General features: G+C 41.8%; 1 protein-coding gene across 1 annotated transcript in view; it reads left to right on the forward strand.

The window, feature by feature from the left end:
* Positions 1-14380, forward strand: part of LOC121873582 — a 103932-nt gene that overhangs the window by 78157 nt on the left and 11395 nt on the right. Inside the window, exons 3-4 of the mRNA XM_042377222.1 lie at positions 6694-6744; positions 11020-11226. Coding sequence (XP_042233156.1) covers positions 6694-6744; positions 11020-11226 — 258 coding nt within the window. The remainder of the gene's footprint in view (positions 1-6693; positions 6745-11019; positions 11227-14380) is intronic.

Raw genomic sequence — 14380 nt, forward strand, 5'->3', positions numbered from 1 at the left:
AAACTGGCATTCATTTATCAAAGAATTTGTATGTATACAGTATATATATATATATATATATATATATATATATATATATATATATATATATATATATATATATATATATCAATTTATATGAATGAATATGTAGTAAAAATATGTAAATTATATATTAAAATTCCAGGGTATTTAAATTTATATTTTTTTCTCTAAGTAATATATAGACATTTAAGAATTGATATATAAAAATCAAGTTATAAATAATTAATGGAAAATTATTGAACACGAACGTAATATGGACACCACCACTATCACCACCACTACCACCACCACTACCACTATCACCACCACTATCACCACCACCACCACCACCACCACCACTACCACTACCACCACCACTACCCACCACCCACCACCACCACCACTACCACCACCACCACCACACCACTACCACCACCACTATCCCACCACTATCACCCACCACCACCACCACCACCACCACCACCACCACCACCACTATCACCACCACCACCACCACCACTATCACCACTATCACCACCACCACCACCACCACCACCATCACCACTACCATTAAACTACCCCACCTCTACCCCCACCACCTGTACTACAACTACTGCTACCATACCCTACCCAGCACACCACCACTATCACTCCTATCAACTCTACACCACTACCATCATCATCACCACCATCATCACCACCACCACCCCCACCACTACCCCTCACCACTACCTTCACCTCTACCACCCACAACCACAACTACCACCCTCCAACCACACGTTCTTGATAACCCTAACCTAACCCTAGCAACCTCCCAACCTGCTAAGCAACTAACCTAACCTAACCCAGCCTAACCCTAGCCCAACCCAGCCCAGCTAACCCAACCTAACCTAGCCCAACCTAACCTAACCCAGCCTAACCCCAGCAACTAACCTAACCTAGCAACCTAACCTAACCTAACCTAACCTAACCCAAGGTGATTTAACCCTTCAACGACGAGTGATATTCGGTCGTAACTTGTTGCCTCATTGACGCTGAGTTACGTCCGTATTAGCCAGGCGATCGTAACCAACTGAGGAACGTATTTTTACACGGGTGATTTATACGGGATTTATAAAGGGTAATTTACCGTGTTTAAGGGGGCAGGTGTCTTGTGTGGAGTGATTTACGGGTGATTTACAAAAGATTGGGGGAGGGGGTTTACGTGGAGTAATTCACAGAGATTAGGGGTGATTGTTTTGTTTGGTGGTGATTTATATGAGGCGGGGTGTTTTATATTAGTTAATTTACAAGTGATTTATGAGGATGGGGGTGTCTTGTATTGTGGTGATTCTAAACTATTTACAACAATTTTCTTAAATGTGGCTTTTATATACAAGTGATTTACACATATCTTAGGGAATATTTACAGTTATTTGTAAATATATCCCAGAATCATCAACAATTTACAATATTTACCCCCTAAAAATTACTATATCAGATATATATATATTTTTTTTGTTTTTAGAAATTATATTTAAAAAATCTTAAATAATTTTCATGTTTTTATTTTCATTTTTTTCATAATTTTTCTTTTTTTATTTAATTTTTGTATTTCGTCTCTGGAGTGTCGTCATAAATACCTGCGTTAAGCTTTATGGCCGTCACTTAGGAGAAAATATTATTGGCTCTTCCTTCAAGCTGTCTTCTAACTCAGCTTATTTCTTCTAACTCAGCTTATTTAACATATACAAGTCACCTGATGGCATGTGTGACGTCATTACCCCGTCTTGTGATGTCTCGTGTGATGTCATTAACAGTGAGAGACAGACAGAGAGAAGAAAAGAACAATGAAATAAAGAAAAAACTACAATAAAAGAAAGTAAAGGGAAACAAAGTGAAAGAGAAAGATAGAGTGAGAGAAAGAGATAGGTAGTGAGAAACAGAGATAGATGGTGAGAAAGAGAGATAGGTAGTGAGAAGAGATGAGTGGTGAGAAGAAGATAGGTAGTGAGAAAGAGATAGATGGTGAGAAGAGATGGAGTAATTGAGAAAGAGATAGGTAGTGAGAAGAGATAGATGGTGAGAAAGAGATAGTGGGAGAAAGAGAGATAGAGGAGAAGAGATGAGAGATAATGGAGAAAGAGATAGATGGTGAGAAAGAGAGATAGATAGTGAGAAAGAGATGATGGTGAAAGAGATAGTGGAAAGAGATAGATGGTGAGAAAGAGAGATAGGTAGTGAGAAAGAGATAAATGGTGAGAAAGAGAGATAGATGGTGAGAAAGAGATATAGATGGTGAGAAAGAGATAGATGGTGAGAAAGAGAGATAGATGGTGAGAAAGAGATAGATGGTGAGAAAGAGAGATAGATGGTGAGAAAGAGAGATAGATGGTGAGGAAGAGAAATAGATGGTGAGAAAGAGATAGATGGGAAGAAGATAGATATGAGAAGAGAATTGAAGAGATAGATGGAGAAGAGATAGATGGTGAAAGAGAGATAGATATTGAGAGATAGATGTGAGAGTGGAGAAGAGAGATAGATGTGAGAAGAGAGATGGTGGTGAGAAAGAGATAAATGGCGAAGAGATAGATGGTGAAAAGAGATAGATGGAAAGAGAGGGAATTGAGAAGAGATATATAGTGAGAAAGAGATGATGGTGAAAGAGAGATAGATGGGAAGAGAGATCGATGGTGAGAAAGGAAGAACAATGAGACAGATGTAACAACATAATGCGAACACCGAGAGCTAGTGAGGGAAGGAGAGAAAGAGAGAGAGAGAGAGGGAGGGGGAGAGAGAGAGTGGAAGGGGGAGAGGGAGGAGGGAGGACAAGCCATTTGTTCAGCCTAGAGAGTCTTACTGTCATGGTGACAATTGTTACTGTCTCTCCCTCCCTCCCTCCCTCCCTCCCTCACCCTCCCTCCTCTTTTCCTCCCTCCCTCCCTCTTTCCTCCCCTCCCTCCTTCCCTCCCTCCTCCCTCCTCCCTCCCTCCCTCCCACCCTCCACATACTTCCTCCCCTCCCTCCCACTCTCCCTCCGCCTCCCCTTTACTCAACTGTTGCTGTCTCACCCGCTGGTCTCTCTCTCTCTCTCTCTCTCTCTCTCTCTCTCTCTCTCTCTCACACGTTAGTTTTATTGATGTTTTATCGTCCATTGTCCTTCTCACACGTTTATTCTCGTGTTTTATCGCATATTTTCGTTTTTTACCTCATATTCTACCGTTTTACCGCATATTCTCGTGTTTTACCACATATTCTCGTGTTTTACCCATATTCTCGTGTTTACCGCATATTCTCGTGTTTTACCACATATTCTCGTGTTTACCGCATATTCTCGTGTTTTACCGCATATTCTCGTGTTTTACCGCATATTCTCGTGTTTTACCACATATTCTCTTGTTTTACCGCATATTCTCGTGTTTTACCCCATATTCTCGTGTTTCACCACATATTCTCGTGTTTTACCACATATTCTCGTGTTTTACCACATATTCTCGTGTTTTACCGCATATTCTCGTGTTTTACCACATATTCTCATGTTTTAACCACATATTCTCGTGTTTTACCACATATTCTCGTGTTTTACCGCATATTCTCGTGTTTTACCACATATTCTCATGTTTTAACCACATATTCTCGTGTTTTACCGCATATTCTCGTGTTTTACGCATATTCTCATTTTACCACATATTCTCGTGTTTTACCGCATATTCTCGAGTTTTACCGGCACTGCACTCGACCACTTTCACTTCCCTCGGCGGTAAAGTCAGGTATTCATTATAACTGGATAGGGTGTGCCCCGGGGGATCGAATCAGCGTACCTTAGGATATGAGGTGAGTGTTGCAACTAACTCTCCTTCCCACCCTCCCTTCCTCACGACTCTCACTCTCCTCCCACCTTTTACCCTCCTCTCCCTCCAACCCTCCTATCCTCCTTCCCCTCTACCCACTTCTCTACCCTCTCTCATTTCCTGCTACCCTCCCTTACCTCTCCCTCACTCCTACCTCTTCTTACCCTCCCTCTCCTCACCTCCTCTCCACCTCTTCCTCACCTCCTCCTTATCTCTCCTCCTCTCTCCCTCCACTCCTCCTCACCTCCTCCTCACCTCCTCCTCCCCCTCTCCCTCACCTCTCCCTCACCTCTCCCTCACCTCTCCCTCACCTCTCCCTCACCCTCCTCCCTCACCTCCTCCTCCTCTCCTCACCCCTCCTCCTCACCTCTCCCTCACCTCTCCCTCACCTCCTCCTCTCCTCCTCCTCCTCCTCACCTCCTCCTCACCTCCCTCACCCCTCCTCCCTCACCTCTCCCTCACCTCTCCCCTCACCTCCTCCTCCTCCTCACCTTCCCTCACCTCCTTCTCACCTCTCTCACCTCTCCCTCCACCTCTCCCCTCACCTCCTCCTCACCTTCCCTCCTCCTTCTCACCCCTCTCCTCACCTCCTCCTCACCTCTCCCTCCTCTCCCTCACCTCCTCCCTCACCTCTCCCTCCCCCCTCCTCCTCACCTCTCCCTCACCTCTCTCTCACCTCTCCTCCTCTCCCTCCTCCTCCTCCTCCTCACCTCCTCCCCTCCCCTCCTCCCTCCTCTCCCTCACCTCCCCTCCTCACCTCCTCCTCACCCCTCTCTCACCTCTCCCTCACCTCCTCACCTCTCCCTCACCTCCTCCTCACCTCTCCCCTCACCTCCTCCTCCTCTCCCTCCCTCTCCTCTCCTCCTCACTCCTCACCTCTCCCTCACCCCTCCTCCTCCACATCCTCCTCTCCCTCACCTCTCCTCACCTCCTCCTCACCTCTCCCTCACCTCTCCCTCTCTCCCTCACCTCTCCCTCACCTCCTCCTCCTCACCTCTCCCTCACCCTCCTCCTCACCTTCCCTCACCTCCTTCTCACCTCTCCCTCCCTCCTCCTCACCTCTCCCTCACCTCTCCCTCACCTCCTCCTCACCTCTCCCTCACCTCCTCCTCCTCTCCTCACCTTCCCTCCACCTCCTTCTCACCTCTCCCTCACCTCCTCCCTCACCTCCTCCTCACCTCCTCCTCCTCCTCCCTCACCTCTCCCTCACCTCTCCCTCACCTCCTCCTCACCTCTCTCACCTCTCCCTCCTCCTCACCTCTCCTCCACCTCCTCCTCACCTCTCCCTCCCACCTCCTCCTCCTCTCCCTCCTCCTCCTCCTCCTCCTCCTCCTCCTCACCTCTCCCTCCTCCTCCTCCTCCCTCACCTCTCCCTCACCTCTCCTCACCTCCTCCTCCTCTCCTCTCCTCCCCTCACCTCTCCTCCCTCTCCCTCACCTCCTCCTCCCACCTCTCCCTCACCTCCTCCCTCCCTCTCCCCCACCTCCTCCTCACCTCTCACAGCCCGTCATTACACCAAACGAGAATTGAAATAGTCTGCCATCCCTCCTGTTGTTGCAAGTGCTAATTGGAAGACACACGAACTAGGCAATTATCCCCCTTGTTAAGACTCCCCCTTGGTGGTTAGGTTAGGGCGCCGGATCACGCTGGATTGTCAGGAATTCCACCTCGATTCCCGTTCGCATTCCAGGCACTGTTGGAATTGTTTTAGGAATGGGTGCTTGTAAAGGGACTGTGTGTGTGTGTGTGTGTGTACTCAATATCCCATGAACGTAACACGCTCTTGCCCCACAAGCTTAGGCGCTGCATGGAAAGGTAAATAAAACACAAAATTAACATTGAAATTAACATTCCCCCAAACATTAACTTCAAATAACTGTAACGTAATCAATTATGTAGTTACAGGTGTAAGTTTCTGTAGTTTTTGTTTGATACAGTTTAGTGTATATCTGTTGTTGTTAAGGACCTCCTACTGTTGTCCTGTTAACAGTAGGTATGTGTAGTGTATCATATTTCCCTGTTAATTTGTTCAGAGTATAATATGTATAATGCCTTCCCGTTGTCCTGTTAACAGTATGTCACCTCTATAATGCCTTCCCGTTGTCCTGTTAACAGTATGTCACCTCTATAATGCCTTCCCGTTGTCCTGTTAACAGTATGTCACCTCTATAATGCCTTCCCGTTGTCCTGTTAACAGTATGTCACCTCTATAATGCCTTCCCGTTGTCCTGTTAACAGTATGTCACCTCTATAATGCCTTCCCGTTGTCCTGTTAACAGTGTGTACATACTTGTTGACCTTTTTATGCCCTGTTAACATTATGTACATATAAAACTTGACCACTGGTTCCTGTTAACAGTATGTAACCTGTTTATTACCTTCCTGTTGTCCCTGTTAACAGTATCTCACCTGTATAAAACCTTTCCGTTGTCCTGTTAACAGTATCTCACCTGTATAAAACCTTCCTGTTAAACAAAGTATCTCACCTGTATAAAGCCTTCCTGTTAACAGTATCTCACCTGTATAAAACCTTCCTGTTAACAGTATCACCTGTATAAAACCTTCCTGTTAATGATATCTCACCTGTATAAAACCTTCCTGTTAACAGTATCTCACCTGTATAAAACCTTCCTGTTAACAGTATCTCACCTGTATAAAACCTTCCTGTTAACAGTATCTCACCTGTATAAAACCTTCCTGTTAACAGTATCTCACCTGTATAAAACCTTCCTGTTAACAGTATCTCACCTGTATAAAACCTTCCTGTTAACAGTATCTCACCTGTATAAAAACCTTCCCGTTGTCCTGTTAACAGTGTGTACATGTTTTTAGGTCTTGTCCCTCTCCCCTCTGCCAACAGTTTCAGCTGCTGGCCGATGAACCAGACGATATTCTGTCTGGCTTCGATAAGGTATCTCCTAGTTCCTCCCTTATTCATAATAATAATAATAATAGCTTTGGTAGAGCAGAACTCGAGCCAGCCAGCCCAGCTAACCAGGCAGTGCAGCTAACTGGGCAACCCAATCAGCTAACAAGAGACCAACAGTAGTTTTTTTTTTTTCATGTGGAGGTCTTAAGCTTTTCTTTTATAGCTGCTGTGAGCTGAACGGGATGCAAACTTTCTTTCCCTCGTTCAGCTATTTTTATACGATTGATAGCTTCGGGGTTTTTTTTTTTGGCTTTTGTATTTTTAGCTGAGGGGAATGCTTTCTATTTTTAGCTGTCTCTGAGGGGAACAGGACAATTTTCCTCATTATCCTCCTCTTAGCTTTTTTTGTCTGGAATAATATAGTGATTTTTTTTAGCTTTTATCTTTGAGCTGAACCCACATTCTCTCTATCAGCTATTAATGCCTGATAGCTTAAATCTTTGCTTTCTCTATTAAGCTCTATACTGTACTTTAAGCTGTACTAAACAAATGTTTTTTTTCGCCGGCTTAGGTATTTTGTAACTCGCCCTTGACATATTTAAAGCTTGAGTTGTAAGCTTTCTACTGAGCTGTGACGACTCGGCATGATAAGCTTTCTCTGATGGGACCTTTCTCTTGCCTGTTTTCTAAGCTTTCTAACACCTGATGGAGATGTTAATCGTTTGCTTTGTTTACATCATTGTTTACACTTTACACTCTTGTTTACACCCTTGTTTACACTCTTATTTGCACCCTTGTTTACACTCTTATTTGCACCCTTGTTTACACTCTTGTTTACAATCGTCTGCCACAGTGCTTTGATTCTCTTGTTTTTGTTTATTTGTGATTATATTTTGTTTGCTCTCTCTCTCTCTCTCTCTCTCTCTCTCTCTCTCTCTCTCTCGTATGCACCCCTTCCCATCTATGCACTGTTCACTAGGCATTTTTCAACCATGTATGCACTCTTATGCACTCTAATGCACCCAAGTTATGTATAAGGCGTGAGCAGGACGACATGTATACCAGCGTTGATGTATATGTATATTTAATGTGTATTATAAACCTCTGAAACATACATACATATATACATACATACATACATACATACATACATACATACATACAAGATCTGTCACACCTGTTTATTATATACATGTCACGTATTAAAGAAATGTTTATATATAAATATCATATATTTGTGAATGTTTATATATAAATAACATCTATTAATGGGAATAAAATTTTAATAAAAATTTTTTTACAGCATTTAGTGAACTGTTGAACTGGAGAACATTTTAGTGAACTGTTGAACTGGAGAACATTTTATTTACGTAATGTTTTTGTGCAACTCAAGACACAAAACAATAATAAGAATGTATCTATCATGAGAATTTATTTGTCTCTGTGTTTGTTTGTTTTTCTTTGGTTGTTAAGAGCAGAGGTGTTTGTTTGTGACCTGTGAAGCAGTTTGTTTACATGTGGTATTTATTTTGTATAATATTTTTCATTCTTTCATTCATTTGTCACTACATGTCATTCATTGTTATTGTTGTGATGGATATGTTCTTGTTCTTGCCTGTTATTTACTGTTATTCATTCTCTCTCTCTCTCTCTCTCTCTCTCTCTCTCTCTCTCTCTCTCTCTCTAACAAACAGGTTGTGTCCTCAGTGTAATGATAATGGAACGATTTATATAACTACCGGCCATTAGGGAGGAAAGAGAAGAAGAGAGAGAAGAAGAAGGAAGGTGGAATGAATGGAGAGCGAAAGAGATGATGGTCGTAGTGATAATGGTGGTAGTTACAGTGGTGGTGGTGGTTATAGTGGTGGTGGTGGTGGTAGTAATGGGGGTGATGATAGTGGTAGCTGTGATGGTGGTAGGGTTAGTGATGATGAAAGTGGTGGTGATGGTGGTAGCAGCTGTCAGTCCTTACTAGTTCACAGTCACTCGTAGCTGTCAGTCACTCGTAGCTGTCAGTCACTCGTGTGACAGTCACTAGTAGCTGTCAGTCACTAGTAGCTGTCAGTCACTAGTAGCTGACAGTCACTAGTAGCTGTCAGTCACTAGTAGCTGACAGTCACTAGTAGCTGTCAGTCACTAGTATTGTAGGAATGTGTGTATGTCTGTGATAGAAAATGAATAGAATTAAATAAAGAATAAACAAGAGTAAAGAAGAACAGGTGATAATAACAGGTAGGGTAAGAATGACTTAGTGGACAATTAACGTTGTCACAACTACCGGGCTTCCTGACCTGCAACAGCGAGGAGCAGGCGGCCTGTCGTGAGCCTGTCTTGTCCCGCCCTACACTGTATAGTCTTGTCATAAGTGATAATAAAATAATAATAATAATAATAATAATAATAATAATAATAATAATAACAGTATCATAATAATAATAATAATAATAATAATAATAATAATAACAGTATATGATAATACTAATAATACTAATAATAATAATAATAATAACAACAGCAGAGTCAGCAGGTCGATGTCAGCCATGAAAGAAACATCGACCCAGTTCATGTCTAGTGTTGTTCCCTCGCGAAAACTTGATTCATCTTTGTGGTTATTTTAGTCAGACGGACAATTCAAATGTGTCTTTAGAAAATATGAGATTTATTTTTTCTCCACGTTGATAATTTAAGAGAGTGGGAGAAAAAAATAGGTTTATATAAATAATAACGAGAAATAATGACTTCTCTAGCTGTGTGTGTAGTGTACAATGGTGCCACTTTTCCTCACGTGCTGGGATATATTTCACCCTTACCCCCCCACAGCGTCTTGATGGCAAATTATCCTTAATGTAGGTGTATAAAGACGAAGATAACAAAGACTGAGAGTTTTAAACCCCTGGTACACCAACTCCTGCTGCGTGATGTGGGTGACGACATGTGGCACCTCTTTGTGTCGCGTCTGTGTTTTGGTGGGAAGACTTAATGACATTTTAATCTTTATTTCCTAGAACATTCCCTCGTTCTAATTATTACAAGTTTATCATTGACGCTAATCCAGAGGAGTTTATCTACGTTAAATTACTGAGTTGAGTTAATTAAGAGTAGGAAAATGGATATATTTTTTATGACAATGGCGGTAGAGCTGGGGCACTGAACACTCAAAATGACCTTCGTTAATACATATTTTCTTCCAACATAAATATCATGACCTCCTTTATTACAGTCTTAATTTAATTTAGACGCCATATTGCTGTGTTTTACGAGTCTTATGGAAGCCTTTAATAAAAAGAATCATAAATCGGTATTAATATTTTCCTTAGTGACTTAGGAATGCAATTGACAACATACAGTACATGTCCTAACGTAGAGGTATGGTAGTTACGTGTCCTAATTACCAGTTAGGGGAGTAATTTAACGTAGGAGAGTTTTTGTAGACGTGAGGGGTGAAAAATGCGCCATTGTGACGTAAGTTTGAGTGAATTTGCAGCGTGTTTGAGGGACGTAACTTGTGGTAATAACTCCATGTCACGCAAACCACCACTACTAACTTACTGAAATGTCCACCTTACTCATATTTAACTTCACATAACTTAACCTAAAATAAAGTTAATTAATCTTAACATAACTTAATCCAACTTTATCCATAACTTAACTTAAAGTAACTTAACCTAATTTATGTGCACCAAAGAATATCTTATTGTTCAAGAGAAAATAATGTAACAGTATTTTGTCCAATGATATTTTGTCCGGAAAGTTGTAAACTACCATCACTAACCACCATCACTATAGCTGCTACTACCATTATTTCTGTCATCACAACCACCATTACCACTATTACCATCGTTAATGAATGAATCTATCTATTAAAAATCATATTGTAACTACCATTACTTACCATTAAGATTACGGTAAGACTAATAGTTGTTACCCACCACCATTACCATAACCACCATCACCATTACCATAACTACCATCACCATTACCATAACTACCATCACCATTACCATAACTACCACCATAACCACCATCACCATTGCCATAACTATCATTACCACTACCATGATTAATGTGTATCTAATCATTACTACCATTAATACTCCCATTACCATCATTAATAATTTAGATTTAACAATTACCATCATGTATACACCACTCACCCCATTACCACCACCACCAATAACCCCTTCCTTCCCTCCCCACCACCAACCCCCTTCCTTCCCCCACCACCCCCCTCACCCCACCACCAACCCCCCTCACCCCCCACCATCATCCACTACAAGCACAACTAATCCCAACCTCTCTCTCTCCCTCTCCTAACAGACCTTCTGCGTGGTGTCCAAGGTTTCGCAAGAACTACGTCCACAGATTCTCCGCCTCGAAATCTCTCTTCTTATTCTCGCCTTGGCATCCTCTACGAAGGGCGGCCATTTTCCTGTCTACCAACCAGTTCTTCGATTACCTAGTCATGGCAACCATCCTCCTCAACTGTGTCTTCCTCGCCATGACCGAAACCGTACCCGAGGCCGAGTGAGTACTTTCGGACGATTTGTTTACATTCATTTTCTGGCGGGAAATTGACGTCATCATTTTTAGGTAGATCATCTTTACGATTCTTGATTTTTCTGTTTTATTGGTTTATTTTGATCGCTTATGTATTATATATATATATATATATATATATATATATATATATATATATATATATATATATATATATATATATATATATATATATATATATATATATATTATATACACAGGTATGTATTATTATTATGCATAGGTTAAAAGGTTCAGGAAGAGATAGAGGATAAATACATAGATGGATAGATAAATAAGCGAGAAATTAATGTAGTAGAAGAAATATTCCCCCTGACCGTGTATTCCTACTTATTCCCTGACCGTATATTCCCGACCGTATTTCTGACCGTATATTCTGACCGTATATTCCCCTGACCGTATATTCCCTGACCGTATATTCCCTGACTGTATTCTGACCGTATTCCTGACCGTATATTCTGACCGTATATTCTGACCGTATATTCCCTGACCGTATATTCCCTGACCGTATATTCGTGGTTGTTTTTATTCCCTAACCGTATATTCCTGACCGTATATTCTGACTGTATATTCCTACCGTATATTCCCTGACTTATTCCCTGACCGTATATTCCCTGACCGTATATTCCCTGACCGTATATTCCCTGACCGTATATTCCCCTGACCGTGTATTCCCCTGACCGTATATTCCCCTGACCGTATATTCCCTGACCGTATTATTCCCCTGACCGTGTATTCCTATTCCCTGACCGTGTATTCCCCTGACCGTGTTAGTGTGAGGCAAGAGCCGATATTACCAACCAAACTGTTTATTTCTGATTTATTCATTGGTGTTTTAAGGGGATATTGTGAGTGAATTATTGTCTTGTGTTTGTTTATCTGGCCGTAAACTGGGGGAGGGAGGGGAAGGAGGAAGAGGGAGGGAGATAGGGGAAGGGGTGGAGTGAAGATAGGGGAGGAAGGGAGGGGTGAAAGAGTGAGGGAGATGGGGAAGGTGAGGAGAGATAGGGGAGGGAAGGGGAGGGGTGAGAAGAGTGAGGGAGATGAAGGGGTGGAGTGGAGAGATAGGGAGGGAGGGGTGGGGGGATAGGAGGGAGAGGGGGGTTGAGGGAGGAAGGAAGGAGGGGTAAGGTGGGTAGGAGGAAAGGTGGAGGGGAGAGTGAGAGAAAGAAAGAAGGACCACTACATACACTTTTCTCCCCTGTTAAGTGTATGTAAGTGGAACAGTGACACTTACTTAAACCAATAGACTTCACTACATACACTTTTCTCCCCTGTTAAGTGTATGTAAGTGGAACAGTGACACTTACTTAAACCAATAGACTTCACTATATACACTTTTCTCCCCTGTTAAGTGTATGTAAGTGGAACAGTGACACTTACTTAAACCAATAGACTTCACTACATACACTTTTCTCCCCTGTTAAGTGTATGTAAGTGGCCAGTGAGCGTGGAGTGGAGATTAACGACCTAACAGCCTATTGCATCTCGGGAAATGACCCTAAAACAGTGAAGAATCGCCTTGCGGCACTCTGGCACTTCTTGTTTACTTATGTGGACATTAATGGCACCCCAGCGACCTGTAGAATATAGTGTCGTATTATGTAAAATAGTGTATGTCTGTCTGTCTGTCTTGTGTGTGTGTCTGTGTCTGTTTTTATCTGTCTGTCTGTGTGTGAGTCTATGTTTGTGCTCATGTGTGCGCGTCAACAAACCACGCAATGTGTACAGGGATATCAGAATGGTATTTACAATGGTGAACGAATACTACCATGCACCATTATACCTGTCAATGGTCGCCCTTAATGGTGCATCCAATTACACTATGACGTCACCATGGTCCATTACACCTCTTGCCAATTTCAACCTTCCCAATTTTTCTGGTGTTTTCAAATCCGTCGTTTTTTGCCAGTTTTAGAGGTTTTTGTTTTGGGGGGTATTTGGCTCCACCCCCTCCCTCCCCTTCCCCTTTCCCCCACCCTCCCCTTCCCCCATTTCATGATTTATTTATTTTCCTATTTTTATCATTTTCTGTTTGGGATTTTTAGTGTTTTAGTTTTCCCAATTTCACTATTTTCCCCAATTTCATTATTTTCCCCAGTTTCATTATTTTCCCCAATTTCACTATTTTCCCCAGTTTCACTATTTTCCCCAGTTTCATTATTTTCCCCAGTTTCATTATTTTCCCCAGTTTCATTATATATTTTCCCCAATTTTCTTATTTTTTGTTTCTTTCTCAATTATATTTTCTCCCTATTTACTGCGTCTTCTCTGTTGTCATGTTCCCAGTTTCAGCCAATCAGAGTCATCCTTCGTGAGTAAACAAAACAAGAAACGTCATTATTGTTGATTTCTTTGTTATGTAATTGTTTGATGACATGATATTGTGTTTGTTTGTAATTAATGATTTAAGTTTGTTTTATTTTATTATTGCTTGTATTCAATTATTTAATTAAGTGTGTGTGTGTGTGTGTGTGTGTGTGTGTGTGTGTGTGTGTGTGTGTGTGTGTGTGTGTGTGTGTGTTAATGAATTTTATCTTTACTGGGATTATTATTATTATTATTATTATTATTATATTAAAATTATCAAAATGTAATATGATAAATAAATACAAAATATAAATTGTTGACATGAGAACTTAGGTTTAATTATTAAACCCCGCAGTGGTTTGTGTGTCCTTGTTTTTCTCTGTTTGTTTGTCTTGGTTTAATATTGAAGCCGAAGCTAATCAGGAGCCCCCCCTTCTCCCCTCCCCTCCCTCGGGCTGAGTGTTTTTTTTAAGGAGGGTGAGGAAGAGGGAAATGAGATGAGAAGGAAGAAGGAAAAGGAGAAGAGGATGAGAAGGAAGGAGAGGGAATGAGACAGGAAGAGAAGGAGGGAAGGAGGAAGAGGAGGACGGAAAATGAAGAAGGAAGAGACGGAGGGAAGGGGGAGGAAGAGAAGGAGAGAAGGAGGAGAAATGAAGAAGGAAGAGAGGGGGGGTAGGAGGAGAGAGTAAGGAGGGGAATATGTGAGAAAAGAAAAATAAGAGGAGAGTTAAGAAGGAGGAAAGGAAGAGAATAGATTGAGAAGAATAAAGATGAAGTAGAAAGAATTAGAAGGTAGAAGGAAGGAAAGAGA

Source organism: Homarus americanus, unplaced genomic scaffold, assembly GCF_018991925.1.
Source record: "Homarus americanus isolate GMGI-L3 unplaced genomic scaffold, GMGI_Hamer_2.0 scaffold35450, whole genome shotgun sequence".
NCBI classification, from domain to species: Eukaryota; Metazoa; Arthropoda; class Malacostraca; order Decapoda; family Nephropidae; genus Homarus; species Homarus americanus.